The sequence below is a fragment of the Anopheles moucheti genome, chromosome 3, assembly GCF_943734755.1.
Source record: "Anopheles moucheti chromosome 3, idAnoMoucSN_F20_07, whole genome shotgun sequence".
NCBI lineage: Eukaryota > Metazoa > Arthropoda > Insecta > Diptera > Culicidae > Anopheles > Anopheles moucheti.
Genome location: NC_069141.1, coordinates 75,558,818 through 75,586,771, shown reverse-complemented (window position 1 = coordinate 75,586,771; position 27,954 = coordinate 75,558,818). Strand labels below are relative to the sequence as shown.

General features: G+C 44.2%; 1 protein-coding gene across 1 annotated transcript; it reads right to left on the bottom strand.

Annotated features, from left to right (window-relative positions):
• Positions 1 to 27,045, bottom strand: LOC128300672 (protein qui-1). Its single transcript, XM_053036827.1, has 18 exons — positions 26,720 to 27,045; positions 26,449 to 26,528; positions 26,187 to 26,321; positions 24,433 to 24,644; positions 22,791 to 22,987; positions 21,003 to 21,159; positions 20,496 to 20,655; positions 17,843 to 18,776; positions 17,563 to 17,763; positions 13,789 to 13,958; positions 13,570 to 13,716; positions 13,165 to 13,462; positions 11,109 to 11,226; positions 7,730 to 7,841; positions 7,417 to 7,599; positions 7,134 to 7,229; positions 638 to 2,272; positions 1 to 564 (listed from the first exon to the last, which is right to left on the bottom strand). Exons 1-18 carry the CDS (start codon positions 26,832 to 26,834, stop codon positions 1 to 3), a joined length of 5,514 nt encoding a protein of 1,837 aa, XP_052892787.1. The 5' UTR covers positions 26,835 to 27,045.
• Positions 27,046 to 27,954: the final 909 nt, after the last annotated feature.

The window sequence follows — 27,954 nt, the reverse complement described above, 5'->3', positions numbered from 1 at the left end:
TTACTGCATGAGACAGGACCGGGACATGGGGTTGCGTCGACAGCGTTGGCTAAAGACCGCCACCTCGTGGTCAAGATTATCGATCGAGCGAGACTTACGCCGTGTGCGGACGTGATACTGTTCCCCTTCCGGGCTCGACTGTCGGCGGCGCGAGTGGCAACTGAGCGTGCCGAACGTGCAGTGCCGAAAGAGGGCCTGCAGATCGGTCTCGGTGGAGGATAGCTTGAGCTGGGCGGCGAACGGATCGACCGCATGGCCACCGGTCGGCACCGAGTGTTGCTTCTTCAGCAGCAGCACCTCGCGCAACAGATCGGGCTGATGCCGGTGATGGTACTGGTGGTATTGGTGCTGCTGATGGTGGTTCGGTTGGTTGTATTGGGTGTTGGTGGAAGAGGTTGAGGAGTACAGACTAGAACAGTTCCATGCATCTACCGAAAGCGACAGTGGGCGCGACGCGTGAAAGAGGGCCAGTTTCTTCGACATACCTGCGCGTTCCTCCTGGAACTCGTCCTCGTCCGATGAGTCGATCCGATCCTCGACCAGCGACGATTGCCGCGACAGTGACTGGGGAGAGATCGAAAAAGAAAAAAACCAAGTAAGAGAGGCTGCAAGATACCATTGAAAGTCCGTTGCTTACCGCGTTAAGTCGGCGTCTCGGAGGCGATCGCTTGTTCCAGAGTGCCTCCAGCTGATCAAAGTGCTGGGACTGTGCAAGGGCCGCCTGCTCCGGACCCAGAGTGGCTTGGGATTCAACATTCTTCGCCTCGGCCAGCTTGGAAATTTCCTCCATGCTGGCAGACACTGAGAAGCGCCGCTTGAGACGCTCATCCACCTGCGCCATCATGACCGAGGACGTCAGATGGGCGTACTTCTTCTGCCAGGTGTACGTGTCCAGCGAAACTTCCTTCTTGAGTAGACGCCGTGCGGGACGTTTCGGGCCGGCCGGACGAAGATCCTCCACATCCCGCGCCGGGGCAGAATAAGTCGGAAGCTTAATGTAGCTAGCCGGTGAGTTATGCAGACATATGATGGGCAGGCAAGAGCTGTCCACCAGCTGTACGATGATGCGCGAACACTCGAGACTGATATCGAACCGTGTGAACTGTACGTGCAGCTGCAGTGAGGTTAACGCTAAGCCTCGCTTCGTTTCCCACACGATTAGCGTCTTGTCGTCACTTCCCGACACGGCCGTCGTCCCGTCCGCAGACACCTTGACGCACGTCACCGGCCCCAGATGGCCGGCGAGCGTATGAATTTCCTCGCCGGTGTGTATGTCCCAGATAATGAGATTGGAGTCCTTCGAACCGGATATGACCTGGCTTTTGTTGGTTACGGACACCGCCACGCAGGTGACTGCATCGGTGTGACCCACGAGAACCTGCGCCAACTTGCCTCCGGTCGCCTGCCACACCTTCAGCGACATGTCCCGCGAACCGGTGATGACGTACAGCGAGTCTGCGGTAATGATGAAGCACGTAATCTCGTCCGAATGGGACACGGTGTACTTTTCATCCTCGCGCGTTAGCGACCAAATGCGCAGACTCGAGTCCCCATTGGTGCACACCGCAAACTTCATGTTGTTCGTCACGGACAGACATTTGTGCGGACCCTGCACATTCTGCAGTATCATGCCGGAGTCGGAGATCCACACGTAAAGCAGCCCATCCCTATCGGCCGATATGATGCGCCGGGCGTCCATCATGAACGTGACGGAAGTGATCGCGGTGTTGTGCCCCTTGAAGGTTGCCGTCACCGAACCGAGCCCCAAGCTCCACACGTTCACCGTTTTGTCCTCCGAGCCGGAAGCGACCAGCTCACAGTTCGGGGCAAAGCTCACGCACGTCACCGTGGCCGTGTGACCCTCCAGAATACTGGTCAGCTCCGGCGTGTTCAGCTGCCAGATCTGGACGCAGCGGCTCGAGGCGACCGCCGCCATGGTTGAGTCGCGCGACACGTCAAAGCAAATCACCGGGCTCGCGGTCGACTGCAACGCCAACCGATTCCGGTGGAACTTTTTGAGCGTTTTCTTCTTCTTCGGGTAGAAATTGACAATGGAATCTTCGTTGCGAAACGAGTAGAACGTGATCTTGTTACCGCCGGCCGTGATGAGGTAGTCGTCCTTCTCCATCACGTACACCGCTGTGACGGCACCCGGGTTCGGTGGCAGCGACCGGATTATGCGGCCGGAATGCATGTCGAAGATGAGGGCTCTCGTGTCCTCACCACCAACGATCGCCCGCTGGCTGTCCATGGCGATGCAAAGGGCACGGACCTGTGGAGGTTATTTCAGATTAATAAATGGGATAATTTCCAGTGTTTTGTTTATTCCACAGGAATGTGATCTTCTGATATCATGTAACAAAAGACTGAGTGATCGTAAGGAAAAACTTGCTGACTGTCAAAAATATGACGAACTACAGAATATCATAGTAGGCTATGTGATACCGTCATTTGATGGCAAATGACAGCCCGGGATTTGCCGCTAGAGGGCGCGTCTTACAAACTTCTCTAGATGATCCGAGCCGTGACGGTTGACTTGAGCATAGAAAGGAATGGTATTTTCCGTACAGGTTGGACGCCTTATATGGATGAAGTTTTATGTAAGTCTTGAATAGCTCCAACAAGTTTAAAAGTAATTTTATAAATTTTAACCATTTCTGAGAAACGTTAACTGATTGCCTTTGTTGTGGAAAAACAGTAATTAAGACACTATAAACACCACAAAACCCTAGAGTATCGTTTTCCCTTTTCTAAGTAAAAGAAATTACGTAATAGTGTATCTCGATGTTAATCCGAAATGTAAACTTAAACAACTCGCATGTTTTACTGCTTTCCACTACGCAACACCACCAGTAGAAGCATTCAAACGAAGCTTAATGCCGATGAAAGTAATAACAAAAACACCAAAGAAAAACAATCGTACCCCCTTCATTCGCATGAAGGATTCTACAGATGATTCTCTTATGACAGGGTTGGGAAGGGGCCAAGCAATCAAACAGAAATCAAACGTATAATCCTTCTGAACATGCCATAATCACCCTGGCCACAGTGGCCAACCCTGGCCAGCTAAGACTAGACACGAAGATTAGATATCCTTTCGATGGCGATTGCGGTGTTGCAGTGTGGCGGAACCGGCGAGCGGTTCATCCCTTCCAGAAGCAATCAGTTGAATAATTCAATCCGTTGCTCATTGCTTGGAGCGGCCAGTGTGCAAACCACCCGGTAAGCCCACTTCAAAACCGAAGTCGTTTCCAGGACATTGGGCTCTTTGATTCATCATGAGCACGTTTTGAGACGTGCTGCTATGTAAGCGGACTGGCAAACGCAGGGCCGAAGGTAACAAACTTTAATAAAGCGTGCTTTAATGATGTTTTTGGCTGTTAAACCGTTTATATAAGTATTTTTCCATAAGCATTTTATTTCCCAAATGTAAACCCTGCAATCCGGGCCGGTACTTCAGTAGTTAAGTATGGATATTATAAAGCGTATCATTTGGCATTGTGAATGGTTTAGTGTAAAAGGCACTCAACTGCATCATCTCATGTACATATGCCCAACGCAAACGGGGGTTCCAAACCCAAAATACAATAAAGAAACCTTTGCTGGCTCTTGGCATATGCTCGGACCAACAGTGAACGCAACCATGCAACGAAACACTTTGGCATCACTTGCAAAAATACACAATATACCTTCATCCGCCGAACCGACCGGTCCCGTCGATGCTTCACGGTGCTGTGCTCTTTAATATCATCCACTGTGTTGCTGAGGAAGTTCTTTGCCTTTGCCCCGGATTGGGTACTCTTTCCAAAACAAAAAAAAAGGAGAGTTCGCTCCTTCCGTTTGCCATATTCGCACAAACATACAATTAGGGAGGCGAATCCTTCTGTTCTCGGTTGTTTGAGAGTTAATAAATTCAGCGGTTACGGAAAGCAACTATAGACGCAAATGGAGGTTGGAAAAAAAAAAGAACCCGACCCGTAAAAACGGATCCAACGAACCGTACACCGCCCCGCTCGTGGATATATGTTGCTCTTCCGGAATGAGCTTTTCCTTCTTAGATCCGGCCAAACATTCCCCCGGCCCTTCCCCCGGGAGTTCTCGGGCTGCGTCTTACGGTGCTACGTTGCTTCCTTACCAAACACCAGCACCATTCCTTTGACGTCCGTTTTATATTCTTTTTGTTTAGTCAACGCCTACACCCGCGCTACGAAATAACATTTAAATCCGATTCCGAGCTGACTGTGTGCTTGCGTGCCTGTTTGCGTGCCTGTAGCTCGGGATTGAGATACCGTCACCAGCCATCCCCAGTGCTTTGAGTCCCATCAGCTCCACACAGGCCCACCGAGGTAACAACAACACACCATCCATCCATCTCGGATGGTGCCATGGCACCGGATCCGCCACTCGTCAATGCGTGAACCATCGATCATCATGGGAAAGTGTCACTGTGTTCCAGGCTCATGATCTCTTTCCGCTTCTTTCCTATTTACGCTCTCACTCCTTTGCAATGTACGGCGCGCGAGCAGGAAACAGTGCCATTTTATTCATTGCTTTTGACGGGATTACGCAAGCACGAACAGTACCAACGTCTTACACGCGCTGATCACCGGTACGTCCCCAGAGAGCGCTAAGGTGCACCGGTGGTTGACGGAGGATGACAATAGAACCCCTTCATGTAAATGGCGCCCAGTGTCGGGGAAGTTTTCCTCGTATTATTTCGAAGCTGTCGAGCTGTGGAGGGAGTAGCTTTTGGAATGCCATTTCCGCCATAGCATCCTGTGCTCGCTCGGTTGATGACGAATTGATTTCTCATCCTTCATCTGCCCGGGTGCAGGAACACACCGCAACCGACACCGGAATGCCAACCGTCATCGAGCACCATTTTGTTTGTCTTTTTTTTCTTTTTCGTTTCGCTACACAATCGTAAATATTTATTAGGTTGCATCCGTGAAACGTATGACGCAAAGCGCAACGTCGAACAGCGTGTGTGCGGCGCTTCAGCTTCGCTGCCAGAGCGAAATGTGAAGTAAAATGTTAATCAAATATTGTGCAGCTGCGAGCTACGGTATACAGCAGTTGCTGCAGCAACTTCTGCTCACTGTAACACGATGCGATGTGTGGAACAAAACCACGACGGATTGATTTTCGAGCATTGTTCGTGGAATGTGGCAGAACCGTCACCACACGACCCTAGGCGAAAATTAACGGAGGTTTCGCGTTGCCTTCGCGTCGTGCTTATCTCAATATCTGTGTCTTAGCTTTTGCGAAAGTGTTTGCGTATGTTTCAAGCAGTGGAAGCATTCGGAACGATAAAGTTCCGCCGGAAGAATAATTGCCATATCGATAGACCGCACGAGCTTATAGTGGGTTTGCACGGGTTGACTTTACCAAAAACTCAGACGATAAGAATTGAGAAGAAATGGAGGTGTGGATGTTTATCTTGCAAGATACTTGAAAAAACAGTTAATTTATATAGAATTTGTACCAAAAGACTTACTGTCACATGGATATAATTATTCTCGTATCTTTACTACAAGCTACCAATGGATATACAGTTGCGACATTTAAAAATATCAAAAGTACATCTCCGTTTCATTTCTGTAAATTGACTCAAATCAAACAGTGTTACCCAAGCACTACTCTGCATTGGGGTAGGATTCGAAGCCTCTCAAAGGTTCCAAAGGCTCTCCTACTCAACTCCTATTCTGTCACGTACTCGTCGTGCAGAGTGGTAACATGTGTCACAACATAGCCAAGCTTGGCTACACGGCCTAGCCCCAACCCAAATTCCTGTGCCAGAGGACAACCAGACGCTAAACTAAGCTGTCACGAGGCCCTCCAGAGGTACTTGGGGACTTGAGCGCAGGGTCGCAGTCACCCTGCCTCATGTATCTAGACAGACTAAAGAGAGGTACAGGATTAGGAATCGAAATGGACTTAGCGGTAAATCAGGAGGAGCTGCTCACTGTCGTACAGGGGACTCCGGTGGGCTGATCACGTCATGAGAATGACACCGTACGACCCAACCCGTAAAGTACCCATTAGTACGTCCACATTTACAGAGGAGGCATGGTCGTCAGAAAGGATGATGGATTGGAAGCCACTCGACCCTGAGCGGTTTAGAGGACACTTCGTGTTTCGCTATCAATACAATCAATCAATCGACTAACGAGCTTCTGTCTAAGCAATGGTGTTCAGGAAACCTTTCCATTTAATATCTCACAAGGAGCAGTGAGCACATCTCAGTGAGCAGTTATTACAAAGCTCACCAGGCAACTGACAACAGCTTACTTTGTTGAAGTGCACTGTGAAACATGTGCAGCTAAGCTCAATAGAGTGACATATATAATTTTCGTTTAGTAGTGAAGTTTTCCAACTGAGAGACCCTTATTTAACTGAAGTGTGGTACTCAGGAGTTGAATAACTCAGAAATGATGCAAAAAGTTGTGAGTGAGTTACGAAGAAATCGAGTGATATAAAACTTCTCGTGTGTATTAAAAATAGTTTACACCATAGCAAGATGAACACACATTCACTTTCATTCTAATATACCATCTAGTAGATGTTTCAATAAATATTTCAAAAAGCCTCAATCAAAAAGCCAACATTGAACTAAGTATATGCCAAGTTTTTGCAAGGAAAAAGAGCACAGTTATTTCTTTTTGTTTTTAAAGAAAATATTATGAAACTTTAATCAGCTAAACTTACTTGCACTTGCTTAAGCACAAACAACATTCCTTCCAAAGAAATCCAAGAAACCATTCGACTGCAAATTTTACCCTTTCAACCCGTTGATCTGTGGCCGCATCTGCCCCGACGTTGTGATAGGAATGACTCCGTACCAAAGTTCTGCATTAATCAACGTCTTTTGCTGAACGCAAACAGTTTCAGTCAAATTCAGTCCAACCGAAGCGTCGAAAGCAGTGGGAAAGTTAAAGCGAATTCTGTTCTCGCACTTTCGGCTACTTGCTTTGCTTTTTGTCTCCTGTCTAGCTTAACACGATAGAACTGGCTGCCTCTTTGTTCACCTTTCGTAGCGCTTCGCTTTAGCACGCACGCGGACGGCTGGCTGCTCGCAAAGTTTTCCACGTAATTTCCGTTTATGGGATTAGTGCCACCCGTAAGCTGCTTACCTTCGATTTGTGTCCCTTCAGGGCGTGCAGCTCCGTGCCCGTGGTCAGCGACCGAAGATACAAACCGTTGTCGGCACAGTGCACCAGCAGGAACGTCTGTCGGGGAAAGTGGAAAACAAAGAGCAATAGAAAAGCAAAAAAAACACAGGCACCCGATGACATCCGTCAGGAAGTGGGGATCGCATGAGCAATCGCTTCGTTTCCGACCGTCATTGCGTGACGGTTGCGAAAAAGGGGCCACAGGTCATGCGAAGCAATTCGGACACTCGCGGGGAACACTTACCGAATCGCATGAAATCTGCACGCCGAGAATGGGCTGCGCCATCTGGATGCAGTTGAGCAGGGTGAAGTTTACCAGCGACCACAGACAGACGGTTGCATCGTGGCTGGAGGACACGAGCACTTCGCTGGGGTAGCTCATGTGCAGGGCCGTCACTGGGCCACGGTGATGATCAATTTTGGTAACCTAATTTTTCCACCGCACGAACGATGGCACAAGGGGCGAAAAAAGTAATTGTAAGCTGGATGCAGACACTTCAAAGTTTTGCACTCTCATACTGAATAGCTGCACCGGCGTGTAGTGCGCACTCACTTACCAGCTTTCCCGTGTCGAACAGGGCAATGATGATGCTGGAATCGTCACTACCACTTATGACGTACTTGTTGTCCAAGGCTAACGTAGCACATAGCGCCGGAGCAATGTGTTCGCTTTAAGGAAGAAGATAAAAAAAAGCCATTAGATATGAAGACTACGTCTTTTATTCAGGAGTTTCACGATGTAATAATCTCAAAAGCTGATAAATTACAGCTTCAATCAAGTGTTAAAGTCAAACTTTAAGCATTTATTTAGGTGTACATTGCTACTCTCGCACATAGCGAATCATTTCTGTAGGTTCTCAACGTTTTTGGAATTGTTCCAAATCGTCCAACTCGTTAAAATTCATACGATCAGAAGATGCATCCACAGAAGATCTTACAGAGATTTTGAGATTAAATGGTATACATGAAACCATTTTTGGATTCTTTTAGAATTGAAGTGAGCTACGTACAGGTAGATCTAGAATGTGTCCACCAACTTTAAGTTTTTGCAAGGGAAGGACATATGGCCTTAGTAACCGATCCGACCGAACTAGTAGGGGTAGTAGAGTCCTTCCACAAGCGGTAGTAGTATCGCGGCAAGGTCCAAGAAGCTGAATTCTTCTGCGGTGCCGAGGCCTCATCCTCGTCAAGCAACATGAAGCAGAAGAGATTGTGTAAAGTTTTCTCAACTTACAAATTTATAAAACTGTCGGCAGGATCACGATGTTAGTATGGAGCATCAATTTCATTTTTAAAGTTGAATTAATCAACCTTTACATGTTCCAGATCAACTTGAATCGATTCCTAAAATGGTTTCTATTTCATCCTTTATGTTAATAAAACTTAGAACAACAAACTTTGTTTTACCTTTAGAGGTTTGTTCGAGAATTTTATCACGCAAGTAGAAACAAAACTCTTATAAATACACTTAGATATTTGTTATAAGCGCTCAACATATTTTTGTAATAAATTTGAAGCTTTTAATCCATTTTTAATCTGTGTTACTCTCTATCGCTACAGAACTCTAATGAATAATTTGTTTGGCGTATATCAAATCTAATCTTATTTTAATGAATGATTTTCACAACATTCGGCTCTAGTGAGCCGAGTTTCTTAAACTTCCAGGAATCGTATTGCCGTGTTATCGCAACATGCAATAGAAGCAAGCCTCAAAATTATTCTTCCCGACATGGCAATAACGAAATTCGTAAGAACTATGATAAAACCCCACCGAAGAATATTAAAACCAAGCTGTAGTACACATGCCACAAGCAAATCACGAATGTCTTAAACACATTTCCATTTCCCTAGCGCTTGGCCGAAAAATCTTTTGCCCACCGACGCGTAGACAATTTCATCATAACATACCATCTTGCTCGATTTCTATTTCCAGCACCATTGTCTTCGCATGTAAGTGAAATGTTCTCGCCGGTTGGCAGCATCTTCAAGGCAAGGGGACAGAACTAAAATTACCATTTGCCTCTCTCGTCTCTGGCTATGTTAATTGAAAACTTAATATTCACTTTCCCATTCTGGGGCGGGGGACTGGTGGCAACCCGGCCATCTACACACCATCTGTGCGCACTGTCGGAGTGCTTGGGTGACAAAGAACATGGAACGCCACCAGACAGCAACGGCTTATCAATGCAAATGGCACCGCTGGCTTGGGCTGACATTCTGACCGTCCACCCGACCGGCACGTTGTGCTGCTATCGACCCAGCGCTCGGCACACGGAGCACGGTCAAGGCAAAGGACACCACGTCCGCGTGCGACAACTGCTGCCACAAAATGAAGAACAGCCAGCCAGCTCATTCATTGACAAACTGGATTTTTCTACCATCTTGCCAGTAGAACTGGTTCTTGCTGGTTCGAGCGTTAATCCTTTCCGGTATGCAAATGGTTGCAAAACTCTGTGTGTCACCATTTGCATCACAAATAACCGAGAGCACCCCGGTGCCGATGTTCTAGTGGCGCATTTGTGGTCCGCGGTGATTGTTAGCGCCGAACACATGTTACAACGACGCGCTTTTCGACTATCGCGATGGTGGATTTACACGTACCTGCTGATATAAACCAGGTTATGAAAGGCCATTGTTTTCCACCACAGTATCATTCGATCATTCCTCTACCCGGCAAGCAGATCATTAAAATTAGAATACAAATTACAATTTCCTCTCCACCGAGTGCCTTCCAGTCGCGATTGATCCAATTTTGTCATCGCCATGTTATCATCCCTCTGGCACATCGACAATGTTAAACGATTTTTTATCTCGGCCCCCCTCCGCCACCGGTGAAAATGGTTGATTGATATCCATTTCCCGGTCGCGCAACAAACAAGCTCCACCGCGTGTGATTCCCTTCCGTTAGACCATGCGTAGGTATATTATTTTTACTTATCGTTTCTTTTTGCTATGACACCATCCTCGAGAAATTATAAGGTTCGCGCCTCAGTTCTTTGCAATTTCCGGTCGAAAATGGCGGCGGAGGATTGTGGATTGAACGGGCCGAAAAGGAAAATAAATCCCCTCCTTGAGCTAGGCGCTTATCGGGAGGGTTTTGCCCCTTTTTTTGGGCCTTCTTCTAGCACATCCCTTTGGTTACTCCATCACGGATTAGGAGGAGTGGGTTTTGGAGGAAAGCGGCAAAAAAAATTGCCTATTTCTATATCTCTCCATGTGTGAAGGAAGAAAGGTGTGCGTGGTTGAAAGCGCACTGTCAAGCGCCGGATGATTTAGCACCGTGTTAGGAACTCATTAATTTTCCCAAATTTCACTCGTTTGTGACCAGCCGCGTGTGTGTGTGTTTGTCTTGGATTTTCTGTACAGATTTGTATACATATGAGGCGAATGCCTTGACACACCACAATAGGGAAGGTGTGATACGTTGTGCGATGCTAATGGCTGAAGAAGATACATTGCGCCTGGATGTATGCTTCACATTTGCATATCGACCTTGCTAAGGATCCGGCTGGTCGTTTCGCTGCCGTAAGCAGGAATGCCTATCACGTTGCCTTGTGGCAGAATGGCTCAGTAGGTTGAGGCTACGTGCGATGGATGCCACCATTACCACCTTCTTCACCAGCACGTACTTATTGTTTTCTCCCTACTACACCTCCCCACAAGACCACCAGCCACACAAACACACAGGGGGCAACTTTTTAACCACAGAGGAAAACATTTCAGCACAACACACAAACACAACCACACAAAGAAAAAAAAACGATAGGCGAACCACCAGTACGGTTATGCAAATGTTTAGCTGAACTCCTGATCGACCAGATCGGGCGAGTTGTTGCGCCGGTTTCGGACCCATAAATAAATGTTTAGTACCACTTGGCACGATGCAACCCGGCACACACACGCACACATGACAACATGCAAAAACTGTAGCATTACCGTAATCTCAACTTCATTGCCAGGGTCTTCATGTCCCACACGATAACGGATGTGTCCTCGGACGCTGTGACCAGATACTGTGACAGTACCTTCATGTACGTTACCGGACCGCTGTGACCTGCAGGAAGGGCGAGAGAAAGAGAGGGAGAAAGTAAAAACAAGTGATGAGAAAAGTAAAAAATGGCCGGCGGTGATGCGGTCGAAAGCAACAACACACATTGAACATGAGAAGCTGCCGGGACCGGACATGCTGACGAGCCGATCCGGACATAATACGACATTAGTGATTGTGGCATGACAACAATGTGTCATTGCAGGATACCGCCATTGCCATCCGATCCACTCCGGTTGGAATGAATTGGAAAATAAAACCGATCAAACTGCCGATGGTGAATTTATGGTCGCCGCATGGTTGGGGGCATTGGGAAGGCACTTTGACAAACTTGGAGTGCAGAGTTTTAAGATTTATTACAGTGAAACAATGGGACGATACAATGTCATGGGAAGAATGGACATTGTCAAGAAGTAATGGTGTTATGGGGACTTGGATAGTTCTTTTTTTGAGAACTTTAAATATATTTATTACAATTACAATATAGTATAAATATTTATAATTATTTGAATTTTTCAAAAGGTTCCTTGGCATAAAAAATATATTTTCCATCGAAGCAATACCCATTTTAAATTCCCACCCTTAGCGAGCAAAGATCATTGCAAGTATTCCAATAATTAATCCATCCAATTATCCCGTAAGCTGTGCAAAAAGGTCAAAAGTTTCAAAAAAAAAAGACAATCAAACAAACAAACAAACGCAAACAAACTTACGGCGAATGGATTATTCGTCGTAGATGTCGCGCCCGACAGCTCCATCCAAACCGGCCTGATGGATGAATCTTTAATTAAAATGAACCTTCCTTGGTTTTTTTTTGTTTGCTAGCTGAACTCCATCAAAAAGTGCCCGGGATCCGGTTCGGCCCCGGGTTCACGCAAACATAAACAGAAGAACAAACCATCCGTAACAATGCTCAAAGGAAGCTAATGCTCCTTTTCGAGAGAAAAAAATAGTGCTTTGGTCCTTTTTTTGTTAGCAGTTTTAATCTTTCCAGAGAGTGAAACAAAACAAGACAGTTGCGTTTTTTTTTTGCTTTGTAAACAATACTCCTTTTTTGCATTGCGTTTCTGTTTGATCGAAGAAATTCGAAGGAAGGAAGAGAGGGAACGAATTGTTTTTAATCTTAATTGTATACATTGTCGATAAAAGACAAATTAAATGCAAAAGTTCTTCTATTCTAAAAAAGATAAATATATCTGACGGTTGCTGTATTTCCTAGGGCTGGTTTTACGACCTTTTTGATGATTTTGGGACTGTTTTTATTGGAAAAATTGGCTAATTACAAGTATTTTATTTGTTCCATAACCAACTAGATAAGCTTACGTCATTAAATATTATATATTAACGTTCAAATTATGATTTAAAGTACTACATTCTTACATTTGGGCATTCATTTATGGAATTATAAGGGATTTTATACTTCGGAGTATTAAAACACCAGGCGCCTCCATCAGATAACTAGATCAATTTAAAAATATTTCATAAACTGTAAACGTAGGAGTAATAATATATTATTTTGTAGGAGTAATAATATTTATTTACATTACAAAAAGACCAGTTAACCTTTAAAGTTCTAAGAATTCAAAAAAATACTTCTTACGAAATATTCTAAATTATAAAATTAATTCTGCATATAGTTTTGACGGGGTTTGAGTTTTAAATTTCCTACTTGGCGATTTTGAGCTCAATCATCAATTCTTTACACATAAAAACTCTGTACAATTTTTATATGTAATATTTAACAAAAACTACGCCTTTTTCCAACTTTAAAACATCTAAAAACATTATCAACATGATTTAAGGTCAATAATTTAATATTGTATAGAATGTCTTCCAAAAATTTTTTTTCTTTTTCCCATTGTGGTAACGCTTTCAAAACCTACAAGCAATCAAAACGAACGATACGAATGAAAGCATTGTTGGAACAGTATGAATGCCACCTACCTTTAAACGTATGTACTAGGCTGTTGCTCATGATGTGCCAGAGCTGCGGGTCACCAACTTTTGGCGATAATATCAGATGCTGTTTGGACGGCGAAACTTCGATGCAACGGACCGGGCCCGGCCCAGGCACGGTGATGCACCGAATCTGGCTGGGCAGCGGTACCGGAAGCCAACCAGTCAACGGTACGAGCAGTGGCACGGTGTACCCATCGCACCAGGCCGTCGCCGATTGCACCGTAACGCTCAGCAGTGCCTGCGGTCCCTCGTGTGCCGACACGGACTTCAGCCAGGAAATCAGCTGCAAACAAACAAACAGTGATGGAAATGTTTTAAAAACAAATCAAAAGCACACCACCGGTCAGCAGCCGGGATGTGTTCAATGGCCGTTGCATTGGACTTCCGTACCTGCGCACCCAGCTGCATTGGGTCGCGCGTTAGTACGTCGCTCGACTTCCGGATCGTGTAGTACACCAGCTCGATGTCCCGGTCCAGGATGTAGCAGCGCACGTGCTCGATTAGGCAGCGCAGATAGCTGATGGACACTGTTTGCACCTGTTTGGTCGGGGGAAATGGGAAGTTGTGTGTGAATAGTGCAGTGACACGGCAGGCATCGAATTAACCTACCGCAGCGAGCAAAAAGTCGAAATTGCACACGGCAATCTCCTTCAGCTTTTTGGTGTCCTCGGACTTGATCAGATGATGCCAGGCTTCCTCCACGTGCCGTATGCTGTAGGAAATGTCTGGCCCTAGGTTTAGCACTTGCGTCACATTGTCATCCTGCTGTGTCTGCATGCCTGTTTTTTGGAAACATTGGATTTCAGTCGTAAAAGCTCTCGGATTGTTAAACATATTTCTTAATATAACGCAAACAAAAAACATGATAGCGATTTGTGACGAGTTGATGAAAAAAACTTATCCTTAATATTAGGACATGTCGCCAAATAAATGGAAAATCACTGTAATTATTGAAGAACCTTCTAGAAATTACGGGATGCTCTTAACTTCGCAATAAAGCTAACCAATTCACTGAATTTAATAAGCATGATTTTGTTATTCGCCACCAAGGGCACTCAAACCATCTCACTTCGCTTTCGCGCAATTCTTCGAAGGTGTGAAAATGGACATGAAACATCAACACACTTAACTACCTACGCCATCAAACAAAAAAAGAAAAAGGAAAGAAATCACCATCCTCGCGCAATATCAAATAATCGTGGAGTAAAACATGCAGCAAACAGCACAACCGTTACGCAGGTGACGGAAAAGTGTGTGTCCTTTTACACGTGCCGTTTGTGTTTTTTTTTTGCCAACCCGAGAGCCATTAAAAGGCCACAACAGCACGACACGTCATCTTTGGAAAAGGAGGAGATGTACTGAACCGTTCGCCGAGGCGAACCCGAACCCAAAAAAGTGACAAAACGGTACGCGCAGCGTGTTTTATTATTCGCATGTCGTTCGTCGGGTAGGCAACCCTGAACAAAAAAAGAAGGAAACCACCCTCCCCGAACACACAAATAACAAGAAGCCATGATGAATCGAGAATTAGGCGCTCGGATGCCATCGGTGTATCATTCGCACGGTCACCGTCTTTTAATGTCAGCTCAATTCCAATTGCCCGCCGGTCGTACACGGTGCGTACGGGCACGGTTTTGTGCTCTGTTCTGTAATTAAGGTACCGCTGGTCCACCCCGAAGTTCCCATTGCCCCTTACCGCCCTTGTTTGCTTTTGTCCAAGCGGTGCCATTGTGTGTGTGTGGTACCCACTTTGATCCCATTATGCTATCTCGTGCCTGATAACCTTTAAGCCGGAGATACAATTTGATCCCTCCCAGGCTCCACAAACGGGGAAGGACATTGGACATGGAAAATGCTTTGTAATTTGATTTCGTAGCACATGCTACACAAACACGCAATTTCTTTTGTGAGCTACAAGACAGCTTGCTCCGTATTATTAAAGGTATTAGATGGTGGTGGTGTTTTTTAATTAAAAATCAATATTTTATGCGTCAAAAGTAAGCAAATATTCGTCATCAATTAACATTTGACCTCAAGCAAAGCTTATTCAGATGGGCGTTACGGTGTAACCTAGCAATTGTTTTAAATAATCGATTCCATAAGCGCCACGAATAATGAATGACACCTTCCCCCATTGATGCCGCTCACACAAAACAACGATTCAATTAAAATCAATTTAAAAAAAACACGCCCCAACCTTGGTGAGTGAACGGCCCATCACCTGTCCACGTACAAGAGGCATGCAAAGCTTTCCGGCGTACCGGAGACACACATAAATCGAGCAGGCGAACAATACCGACGGAACGCCCTTTTATTCGCGCACTCTGCACCCCATCAAATGGGGCACCAAAGCTCTCTGAAGCTCTGTCTGTTGCGTTACCTTGCCGGCCTTGGGCAAATGCCTGCCGAGTTGCCCGAGATAAAACAGTGTGCCCTGTGTGGAAAAGTTTTCTTACGCCATTGTTTTTTCCCCGCCATTGTTAGCTCAATTGTATGGTTGGATACAACGCAAAAAAAGTCTAATGGGAATGATGTAGCTCCCGGGACTGTACGCTGGGCACGGAACGCTGAAGTTCTCCCCCAGCACAATAAAAAGAACTCTTTGCAAGTGTTCTATTGTGCTGGCTATTGATAGTTTTTGTGTATGGTTTGTGTTGCTGGACGGGGTTTCCGGATGTTGCGTAGACAAGAAAGTGTTGCAGCTTAAATTGATGCGAGAGGTGAGCTGGAAATATCTTCGCAGCACGCGGCACAGTGTGGCGTTGACGCCATCGCGTAACAAAAAGAAACGAGAAGCGTTTTGTTCAAAGATCCATTTCCACGTGTTAGTGTGTTAGTGTAGTGACATCGCTTTCATAGAAATGATCGTCTGTTGGGCAACGAAATTGAGCTTGGATAATTGAAAAGATAGCTAGAAGTTTAATTTACTCTAGAACGACCATGAATGTAACAAGTAGATAGAACCATTGACTTGTTACTCCACTTCATTGTCAATATTTGATAACTCTCGAATGACTTCCTATATTCTATAGTGTATAGTTTACCATGTATCCTTTATCAGGTTAGTTTACCATTTATTCTATAATTTGGCATTTTCGGTTGCCAGGAATAGCATGCAACCCACTGGTCAAACAAGATTTTACAAATCATGGCAACATTTGATACTAATCCCACTTGTTAAGGATTTGTTTTGAACATGCTAAACTCAAATCCAAACCCCCAATAAATGTATAATACATCCAAAGACTTTTATGACATATATGTAATAAAAATGTATTGCAGATGATAATATTAGCAAAACAATGTATTATTTAAAAAATTGACACAGAATGGAAAATGATATAAAGGAGTTAGAAATATCCATCCATATATCCACAAGAACAGATGTTTCAATTAGTATCGTTGAGGTCCATGAATGTAGGGAATGAATCACCCTGTGCTTGGTGACAGTTGAGGCGATAGCTGGCAACACGGTTGTCAGTAGGTAGCTAGCGAGGATAGCTGAGGACAGAACTGTGCGATGTTGGTTGCAATTACAATAAAGGAACTTGCATTTTTTTAAACCCCGTTCCTACATGAATTGGGTCCTGAATGTTTCAAGAACATTTTTGGTTTTTTCTATCCAAACCTTTGTTAGAAAAACGTTACCCCAAGAAGTTATTTTAGCTTTAACATACTGCACCATACAAAATCACTTCACAAGTCGTTATAGTGTAAAACGAAAATATAAGCTCTTTGTTATCTAAATTTACTTCTTATTTTCAATAGACTGCTCAAATAATAAAAATAACATAGAATGAGAACTTAAAACAACACAAAAATATCATGAAAATTTGCCATCATAAATGCCCACGATCACTTTCACCGATGCAGTGACAACACCAGCTTAATTAGCCCAAACTTGGTGACCACCATGCGATTGATTTGCTTCACAACGCAGCCCGAACCTCTTAACAAACTTGGGCAAAAGTAAATTTGCCTTTCAAGCACTACCAATTTACCGCTCGACACTTGCATTTGCTCAACCAGCACTTAGAGCAGCTGCGGACGACATCGCTAAACATCACTGTAGGAAGTTTAAATTAACGCTATCGATTTTTCATTTAACAATAAAGAGCTCTTGAACGACAACCAATTAGCCAGCCCTGGCCGTCTCCTGCTGAGGGCGGTATCATACCATTTAAAATCTTGCCAACCAAACAACAAAAGGTGCCGGTGCACTACTCGCTGTCTCTCGGGCGAATAGTTGGAACGGTCCGTATGTTTCATTCGCCCCTGTTACCATTCGTAAAACAATGCTAGTGCGATGCTCGTTCCGGCCACGGTGTGGTCGTGGCCGGCCCGCATCCAGAGCACCATTCATCGGCGTCGAGTGGTACTTACTCGATTTTCTGCTGTGCTGTTCGGTCGACATGTCCTCGCTGTCGTCACCGTCCGGTGGGAAGAACAGATTCACCAGCTCCGAGTGGATGGAGCGGGTAATGTCTGGCGTCATGTAGCGGGCACGGGTAATCTCCGAACATATGCTGTGCCGCCAGACGATCAACAGCTTACCGGACATTAGTTTTTCCCTCAGCACGAGCCCTGGCCGTGGGAGAGATTAACAGGTGTGAGTGGTTCAATTATGAGGATTGAATAAAAAAAAATACACACACACACGTACTCATTTGATTGCGGATGGTACGGAAGGTGGAAAAGTTGAAGTCTCCCTCGTGACTATCGATGACCAGGTCCGCGTCCTGTGTCGGCATCAGCAGCTCAAGCAGCTCCGTTTCCGTCAACCCGTACTCCGAACACGTCACGTAGATGGCGAACCGGCTAAAACCCTTCACCCCGAACCGCTGCTCCATCGCATCAAACAACCCATTGACCAGCTGCCCGAACGTGGGACCATCGGTTTCGGCCTGTTCGGGCACCGATGCGCTTACGCCCCAACGTTGCACTTTGGTTTCGTTTTGCTCGAGCGCCAAATCGAAAAAGTAGTCCGCACACTTGAAGCGCTCCTTCTGCATCGGCGTCAACCGGAGCGACTCGATCGGCACGGTGGTGGACACGACCAGAAACACGTTCCAGGGCAGGCTGATGGGTAGCCAGGACAGTGCCGCCACTATGTCGCAGTCGAGCGGATTCAACCGGTGCAGATCGTCGATGAACAGGAAGAGTATCTCGTTGTGCAGGTCCTCGCAGTGCTTCAGCAAATTCTGGAACCAGTTGTTGATGTAGAGCGGATCGAACGATGCGTCCTTCGGCAGGTAACCCTCGGGGATGTTCAGGATGATGGCCAGCTGCTGACAGACGACACGCAACAGCTCCAGGTTGTAGGCGGATCGGGGCGTTGCCGACGCGTACCGTATCACGCGGTGCACCTTCACGTGCTCGAACCAACCCGTCAGCTCGGTGTAGATGTGCGACAGCAGAGTGCTCTTGCCGCTGCCATGCCCGCCGTGGATGAAGTACGGCGGATGCCGGCTGCCAGACCGGAAGTTCATCTGCACGTTCTGCCGTATCCGCTCCGGGACCTTCGACGAGATGTACTTGTTTGCGCTCAGGTGCTCATTCAAGTACATTAAATGCGTTGAATGCTCGTGGAATATTTCCTGCAATGCATTATTCAGTGAAGCGAGAGCAGCAAAATGGTTGTATTTAGTTTTATAGCTTCCCATGTGGTACAATAATTTACATTCTCTATTGCTGCCGATATACAGTGCGTAACAAAGTTATACGTTTGTTGAATTTTTTTTTAGAAGGAAGCAACACTTCTAAAAGAAAAAATATTAAAGAACTGCTCTAGGAAGATGAACAAACGCAAACATACATATTCTGTTTATTTTTCCAACCTTTTTTCAAACATTACTCTTAATTTACGAACACAAACTATTTTTCCTGAACATCAAATAACAATTAGTCAAAAAGTCGAAACAATGAACATAATATATAATTTTAATTTTATATTTTATTTAAGTATACCACAATATACTTTAGAAATTGTTAAACCTTTTCCAACAATTTTTTTTGTTCTGCTGGTGTCATATGCTATTCTGGTTGCAAATGTTGACAAAACTATTTTCTTAAACACACAGATTGATTTATTTTTTTTGTTCAAATAAATCATAATAAGTCACGTTGGAAGCATTTGTAACTTGCTTTAAAATAGTTACAATAGAATCCGTAAAATTTACTGAATATAACTTTGAAGTGGTCTTTTCATTTAGTTAATTGTAGATACCGTTCAAATAATTGTATTAAATTGGGTTCCGAATTTAAACTAACCAGAAAAGAAAATATTTTGGCTGTCATAAAGTTGTACGCTGTTCCCTTCACTTATCAAAACATTTATGGAATAATTGAACATATTTAAAATAATAAAAGAAAAGTTTGAAAATTACTTGTTTTATGCACTATTTGCTCATGTTTTTGTTGTATTCTGCTTCGAAAAGTTTGTATACTTATGTTAGGCACTGTAAAAAATTGTTTTGAACAAACAGTTATTCGATTCGATTTCTTTTATGCTAGAGTTACTAAAGTCATTCGTATTTTTAACAAAACTAAAACAACAATGTTTGTATCTGGTTAAGCATTCTAAAGTTATTTTGAAATAAAATTGGATATCTTAAATTTAAATCCATACTACAATGTGTTCCCATGTGTGTTGATTTTGTTTATTCATCCCGAACAAAAAAAAACAAAACTATAAAAACATTTCACACTAGCTCACACCACTTCTGATGAGATAAACCGACGTGTCAGTATGTTTGCAATGCCGTCAACAGTTTAAACAATCACCGCAGTTCCACACAAAACCACAAAATCCTGCTAATAAGCGGCGCTTATATCCCTAACTTTTGTGCGAACAGTTGTATTGTTTCCACGCACCGCTGCAAATCGCAAAAATATTGGAAACCCGGCAAGGTTGATATATTCGCAACGCCAGGGAAAAGCTACTTAGGCAAATAAATAAAAAGCTTGTAGTGATTGTATTGGAATTACTTTGCTTATTGTTATAGGCAGCTGTAACCAACTTCTCCTATTAGAATCGGGCGCTTGTGTTGTGGAACGACCACCATTTATACACATTCGCACCAATTCTCACCCATTCATTCACCCACATCGACGATCGATGAATGTTTCGAGTGGAAAAGATTCAAGCATCGGTAAAAATCATTCCATCATATCCGGATTACCGAACATATGTAGCAACATTAGCACTTTGCTCCCGAGTTCCTTCGCTCCTCTCAACGGCCCCACAAAAAAAATGAAGAACCCTGTACCCAATGTGTTTTTGTTATTCTACACCCTGTACCCCCCACCCAACTTACCTGTACCGTCTTCTTGCGGCCCTTGCCACCGTTCGGATCCTTGGCCAAATCCTGATCGATGGAAGCCTTCATCATTTCGAACATTTTGTTCTTGAAGCTACTCAAGTAGAGATCGTGACATTCGAGCTCCGGGTCGATTCCATTTTCCGCCCAATCAACGCTGCACGTTCGCAAAATCAGTAATGAAAACATCGCCGCCCACCCCCCGGAAGAAAAAAGAAACGGAGCCGGTAGGTTGAACCGACGACGATCGAACGAATGGAATGAAAAGAACAAAACAAACAAAACCCGGTTAGCGAATGAATATTCATGTATCTTTTTGCTACCTTTCCCATTTCGGCTCATTCATCCACAGTGCGGTACGAACGGTTGGGCACTTCGTGGCTCAAATGAGTTTCGAAATGGTCGGATAGGCATGAGTATGGGAATGATAGAAAACAGGTGGGAAATACAGAGCATACCGGTCACTGATTTCCTTCCGTTTTTCGGGGCCGCCGATAGACTTACGTTAGCGTCTGGTGATTGCTGGCAGGTAGTGCTTGTACGAGGCTGCTCTCCAGCTGTTCCACACCCGGGGGCCCATCATCGCCGTGCTCGGTCGAACCATTTTCCGGCTGCTTCTGCCAGCGGCGGAATAGTGTCAAAATGCGTCCCGGCGAGCACGCTGCAGCAAACGGGTGGCCGATGGTAAAGCACACCGATCGAGGAAATGGACACGAAAAGGAGAAGGTAGAAAAAAAAGATGGATGACCGGTTAATGGTGTGCAACACAGCAGTGCTGATTATCTATTTATTTAGGTCGATTCCACGCTAGACGTGATGGGTTTCGTACAAGGAACAGTCCGGAGCACACGAAACCAGCCACTAAAAGTGGTTCTGCCCTGACCATTTCTCGGCAGATATGGAAAGATGGTGAAATAGTGTAATGGGAATGCTATCGCAACATGCAATCTTCTCATTAAAGAGCCCCAAAAACGCTTCGGTTGTTCATTTTTGTTTTTCCCAACATTTTTTCCATTTTCTCAACAGTTCTTCCGAAGGAGTTTTGATCGTTTACAAATGGGACTTATTTTTATTACGACACCGATGTACCATGACGACAAGCAATAATATTTGTTCTAATGTTTGTTGTCGCTCTGGGCAATAATCAAATAAAGTCAACAACACAGATAACACCTGCACTATCGTCATCATCATTACCAAAGTTAATAAATTTGCTAAATTTGGAACAGATGTTATGCGCCTGCTGGTTATGCAATATGCACAACATGGATGAATTATAGTACACGTAGGGAATCTACTACATAAACATGTTGTTGGATTTAAAAACAGTTATGTTGCTAACGGTCATTTTTAATTAATTTCAAGAATTTGAAAGTACTAAATTTTGACAGCACTGCCAGTGACAGCGCGAAGGTTGCAAGCCAGTCGCGTAGAAGGAGGCATAGGAAAACAATGTGAATGGTTAAGAAGAAGTTAATCTTTGACGATGAAAGAAATAAATTCACAACTCTCCAGAAATCACAACAGAAAGTCAGTTGGGGACACATCGAAAATACTGCGAACAAATGCTATTTCCACACAACTGTCTAATGAAGTGTAATCGATCGTAAGTGAACGTTTTTCGATGGCCAAACTGGTGGAAAAAAGAGCACCATCTTCTCCTATCTGCCCACACCGATTTAGCGTTTATCAATTACCGGATCCGGCTGGAAACGCACGCCAAACAAAACGGACAATCGCGATAATGAACGCTAAGTGGACACGTTTCCGCGCGCATCGAAAACTGACAACTGATTTCCATTACTCTCTATTAACCTGGTTACGTGACGTGCAAGCATGATGGAAAGCTAATCCGGTGCAAATTCGCACCGGTGTGAACTTTGTCCGTGGAAAGGTCAGCTGTTATGAACATCGGGGTACGACGAGTGAAAACGGGTGGTCAGTAATTTGGTTTCGCTTTAATTGATTGTTTGCAACAATGTTAATAGCGTTATGCTTTGAGTTGAAAACATTCTCCAGGTTGTACTTTAACTTGACTTGAAACGAATTGTCAGGACTTTTTTTTCTAGAAAGCCTTTCGAAACTGCTATTTCAATCAATATCAACAAGGGCTTTTTGCTTCGATGGCTCTTCGTCTAACACATGCTACAACCAGACAGCAATTGACAGTAAGTTCCACAACTCTATTAAACCATCATCGAACGAGCTAAATCCGTGCCGCGCGTTACAGCACTGGGAAGAAACCCTGTAAATCGTTTGACGTACTCCCTCATTTTGATTCGATCCACTTACCTAAACCCTTTTCAATTTCCCGTGCGATAGCTCTGGTTTTCAGTCGTTTCAGATTATCACAGAATTGTTCCCCGTCCAATCCATCTTCGGATGACTTTTCCTTGCCCGCAGCCGAACGCAACACTTCCTCTAACCGTCTCTCCAGCAGCTCCCGCAACCGTGCAGCCTCCGACGCCCATTCGGCCCGATCCAGCGCCCTGGAAATGGGATAAGATATGTTGAGAGCAAACGCGATGAAAAAAAGGCATGATAAAGCGAAAGTAAAGTGGGCACAGGAATTGGGAAGATCGGAGGGGAAAATGGGGATTACGTCACTGTCGTCGATACAAGGACATTTCGCCTGGCGTTCGACGGTTCCCCGACCCGGAAAGGACAGTCAGTCACGAGCAATAACTGATTTGATCTGAGGTAATGATTTTGATAAAGTGCTTCTATTTCGTGTTTTTCCTGCCCCAAACCACAAACGTGTCGCAAAGCGCTAGAGAAGGACGGTAACGCAATACCCGGAGAGCAATACAATTTCCATCGGAGCATTTGTTGACGTAGCTTAGCTAATTAAATGTTTCGTATTCTACTGCCAAGGCGAATACTGCCTCACAATGAAAAGGCATTGTTGTCAGTTGACTTAAACGTAGGGAAAGAATAGCGAGAGTCTTACAAGTGCCAAACGGAGCGGGTTTTCCCTTGTTCAATCATCACCAATACCAATGCTGTTGGCACCCGTACAAGATAAATTAGTTCTATTGACTTTTCGGTAATGGAATAATTTCCCGAGAGAAGTCGTTCCCTTGCCGTGCCAATCTTATGTACTTTTGTCGTAGACTCTTTTCAATCAAAATCCGTCTCTAGATGATTTCATAAACTCATCATCATCACCAAAAGCTTCCACTGATTAGTACAGTCGGTAGAAAAAGAAGGAAAGTTAATGTTCTACAAAGTTTAAATGTTTATACGTTGTCGAATATTCAAAACTCTTATAGAAGTCTACAGCTAACTTAAATGTTTGTGAACTATTTATGTTGGATTACTGCGCTGATGACTCTCAAGATTTTCATGTAAAAACTTTGCATATTTTGAATGTTATTAACTTTCATTTTAATTTTGTTATATCAGTTCAATAACCTTCAATACCTTTTTTTATTTATAAAAAATCAAATCATTATAAATCACTTTTGTAAACAGCTTTTTATACTAAATTGCAAACTAGTTGATGTTTGATTATCTGATTGGGAAAACTAATACAGTGAATCAATTTTCATTTGTTTAAAACTAATATCTCTATCGGTTGGTGGTTGATTTAATTAATCACCGAATGCAATAAATGCAGAACCATAACCTGAATATAGCTTTGCGATAAATAAGCATGATTGATAACTTTCGCTCGCCCGTGTACACCATTGCTCAATTTCTTCCGCATCTTGCGATCATTAAAATATTGTCGATCGTTCCGAAGCCATCGGCCGATACCAATCAGCAATAAAAATAATCAATTCATCATCCGGCACTTTATGTCTCTCTTTCCGGTAGGCAACCCCCCAGAGGGCCCCTCGTGTGGTAAGGGCGGCCGAAAATCGTAACCGTAAGAAGAAGGAAATTGAAATGGTTCTTCGTTGCTTTTTTGTTTTGTTTTTGCTTTACCCACCTGTAGTCCGTAGCCAGCCAGTAGTAGCATCCTTCGCCGTTCGGGAGCCGCTCGTCCGCCGGATGAATGCCCGCCCTCGGGCGGCTGGTGCTGTACCACTTCCGCAAACACTCCACCTCGTCACCGGTCGATAGGTTCGCAATGGCCGTAAAAATGGTGGGGTCGAGTTTGGTTGGCAGTAAAAAATTGCCTAAACGTGACCCAAGCAGTACCTGTTGGTATGTGTGTCCGGGCGTCGTTGTTATCGTGGAGGATGGAACATCGAAGACGTACATCGAAAGCGTTGTGAAAGGCCAGGGACACACCGGGGCCGGGAATGGCAAATGGATAGTGAAACAAAACGTAAGTTAAACCGGAAACACCAATCACTCACCGTTTTGATAGAAACCGGGAAAACCCAGGCTAGCTCATAACTCGTCAAACCATCCCAAATACGATAGAGGGAAAGGCAAAAGGGCGAACCGAGAATGCGCTACCGCATGAAAAGATAACTCGCCTGCAGGGGGTTTTCATCCACCCTTTTTCTCTCACGCTTACAATTCTTTCACCTCTTCTAATGCAATGAAAGGATGGTTTTTCAATCAATTGATATTGAATTGCGTTCGATAAATCCTTTACAGAGGGTCAGGCCCTTTTCCTAACATGCGCTTCCATTCAACTCCCATTCTGTTTAGCTTTAATCATTTTGTGTACCAGAATTGTTAAGGTTGATTCCAATATTATTAACAAAAACTTCAAAAATGACATCTTACAGACATCCGTACTTAATACTTGATAGTTCAGGAATCAGGAGGTTTTAGAAATGAAATTTCAATCAATCCCTAAAATTTACAGGGTTTTCGAATTCAATTGGCAAAGTTATAGTTATGTCCGGATTATGGACTCAATTCATGTTGAACTAAAAGAAGCACTGAACACTTTCTAGAACTTCTGGATTCTTAAATCTATTCAGATCAAAGGTTTCCCAACTCACGCGTTAGCAACACGAGCCAAGAAAGCTTGTATCAGAGTTAATTTCAGATTACAGAAGCTTCATAATTTTAATACTTTATTTTTCTTCAGAATAGGACTCTAGAACTACATCAATACATTGTAATTCAATTTAAACATAATTTATAAATAGCTATGAGTTTGCCATTTGAACCATTGAAAACCCTGTAATATGGCACTTCTATACATTGAAAAAGGTTACTTTAGTATAACTCGACATAACTGAAATGGCTCTAGCTTCACCACAACAACTGCTAAAGGGCACCTTTAAGATTTGTGATAAGGATATCATTAGTTTTATGCAGCCGACTCGGAAGAAGGAAAAGATTTTTCCAGATTGTTGCTTTGTTAGTTTTCTCGGTGCCCATTAATCATTGCTATTGTAGCACACTCGTTTCATTGCGCATATTATTCATCCGGTACGATAATGGGCCCAATCCCGTGCCAGGTACACAGTGATGAAGCATTTCTCTACCCCTGCAAACCCAAACCTCCATGCAAACTCATCGTTACCAAGCACTGGTTGGGAAAAGTTCTGCTGAAGCAAAGCATCAAACCGTCCATAAAGCGCTTGCTTTGCTTTGTGCTGACAAATCAATTTATTCGTTTTGGATGGAACGCCACCGAATCGGCCATCAACGAACCATAAACGAACCTACTACTGCTGGATACGATTCTCGGGCCAGAATTGATTCCATCTCGCAGCTACGGTGTTATATGTTATCTCTCACTGGACAGCAAAAGCGATTGTCGTGGAAACTTACGATTAGAAATACACTTTTCGAGACGGCATGACACGTTTCGATTTCCTCCAGGTGATCCTCAAGCACATACGGATCCAGGTCGACGGTGGTTAACCCATCACTGCCGGTTCCGAAGTGTATGTCAACTATTTCAATCTACAACAGTTCGACAGCGCATGCATTGTAGAGAGAAAATAGAAAGCAGCAGATAGAAGTCATTGTATTACAGCTTACAGCAATCTTCGCAGGGTGGTGCGATTGGTTCAACGGAACTATCGTTTACCTCGAGCTGCCGGTCATCGTACAGGGCTTGCAGGTCCGGACCAATCACTTCCAGCAACAGGCGACGTTCCTCTTTGAAGTCTGCAGTGAATCAACAACCCAAAATCCCGTCCCGATCGAAACGAAATGAAAGTTAGTGGTATCTGCGTATCTGCTTATCTGTTTGTTGTTCGCCTTATGGATGAGTATCAGCGTTAGCATCTTTCGAGGCTACCGCTTTGTTCATTCCACTATACGAATCCGGCAACCGGTTTTAGCATACACGAACTTACCATCCTTTAAGCTTGCCACATAGATCTTAATTATTCGGGGCGAAGGCAGCTTCGTGAGCGCATTGTGGTGTCCCCGTAGAGCATTAAACACTGCTTCCTCTATCGCTGCCGCCATGCTGATTGCATTTGCGTTGCCACTATCCTCTGGCACGTGTACGATTGCGCAGGGCCACCGAGCGTTCCCGCACGGCTCGAAGGTACAATTGTTGCTTTCGATTATGAGTCCGTCGCAATCAGCTTGATGAACATTACATCCCCATAATGTCTCCGCATCGCCATCCGCAGCTGTGCAGCACTAACGATGACCGTGCCGATGCTGTTGGTATTGCTGGTGCCGCTGCCGGCGCTCTGGAAATGGGAGGCGAATAAATAAAGACACCAGAGAGCGGAAGTAAATAAAATATGCAATGGAAATTGATTTACGTTTACTTTGTCACTGTGTGCTATCGTTTTGATGAACATTTCCAACATTTCCGATGATGGACAAATGGTCGAAAAGTCACCGACGCAATCGAGACGAGAAATAGCTCTAGTAATAGTGTAATAAGCGTCTTGAGCCTTCCATATATACCATGGATCATATTACTCACAGAATGTAACACGATTTATTCCATTTCGTTTAAGTTTCAATTTTATATTAATTTAAAGATAACAAAATACTAAACTACGTCAAATGAAATTAATTGTAAATGTGTGTGGAAAACACACGATAAAGTTAAAACAAATTACTGACGATGGTCCTCTCGAGAAATGTGCAGAATGTGCAGTAGCACTAAAGTATAGTTGAAAAAGAGAGCCACCGATATCTTAATGAAAGAGGTCACGGAAAGCAAACAACTGGGATCGAAAATGGCAATCGTCGCTCGTTGATACTCTTGCATCTTTAGTACCGCCATCATCTGTTTACTTCTATCACGACTGAACTAGTTAGCTGTGGTCAACAGCGAGAACACTCCGCACTAGTCACGTTGCATTATTCTGCGAGCGTTGGAGTACAAAACCTCCCCTCCGAAAGCTATAATGTTTACGACGGGTGTAAAAGCATACCACCAGGCGCGCAACGACCAGCGAACAATGATAGATGAATTTCGTGACAGGAACACTAACCCAAGGTTTGGAAGGATCTATTTTTGTGCACAGTAAGCTAACAAACAGTTCATCTTGCAGCAAACAAATATATACTCTCGTTGCAAACATTTCGTAAGCTCACAAGTACAAAATGAACAGATGTAGTG

Excerpts from the sequence above, each read along its gene's own strand:
- LOC128300672 (XM_053036827.1), bottom strand. The coding sequence starts at position 26,834 with ATGGCGGCAGCGATAGAGGAAGCAGTGTTTAATGCTCTACGGGGACAC. Across the intron at positions 22,988-24,432 it reads TGGCTGGCTACGGACTACAG|GGCGCTGGATCGGGCCGAAT; the intron begins GTGGGTAAAGCA and ends TCCCATTTCCAG. Across the intron at positions 11,227-13,164 it reads CCTAGTACATACGTTTAAAG|GTCACAGCGGTCCGGTAACG; the intron begins GTAGGTGGCATT and ends CCCTTCCTGCAG.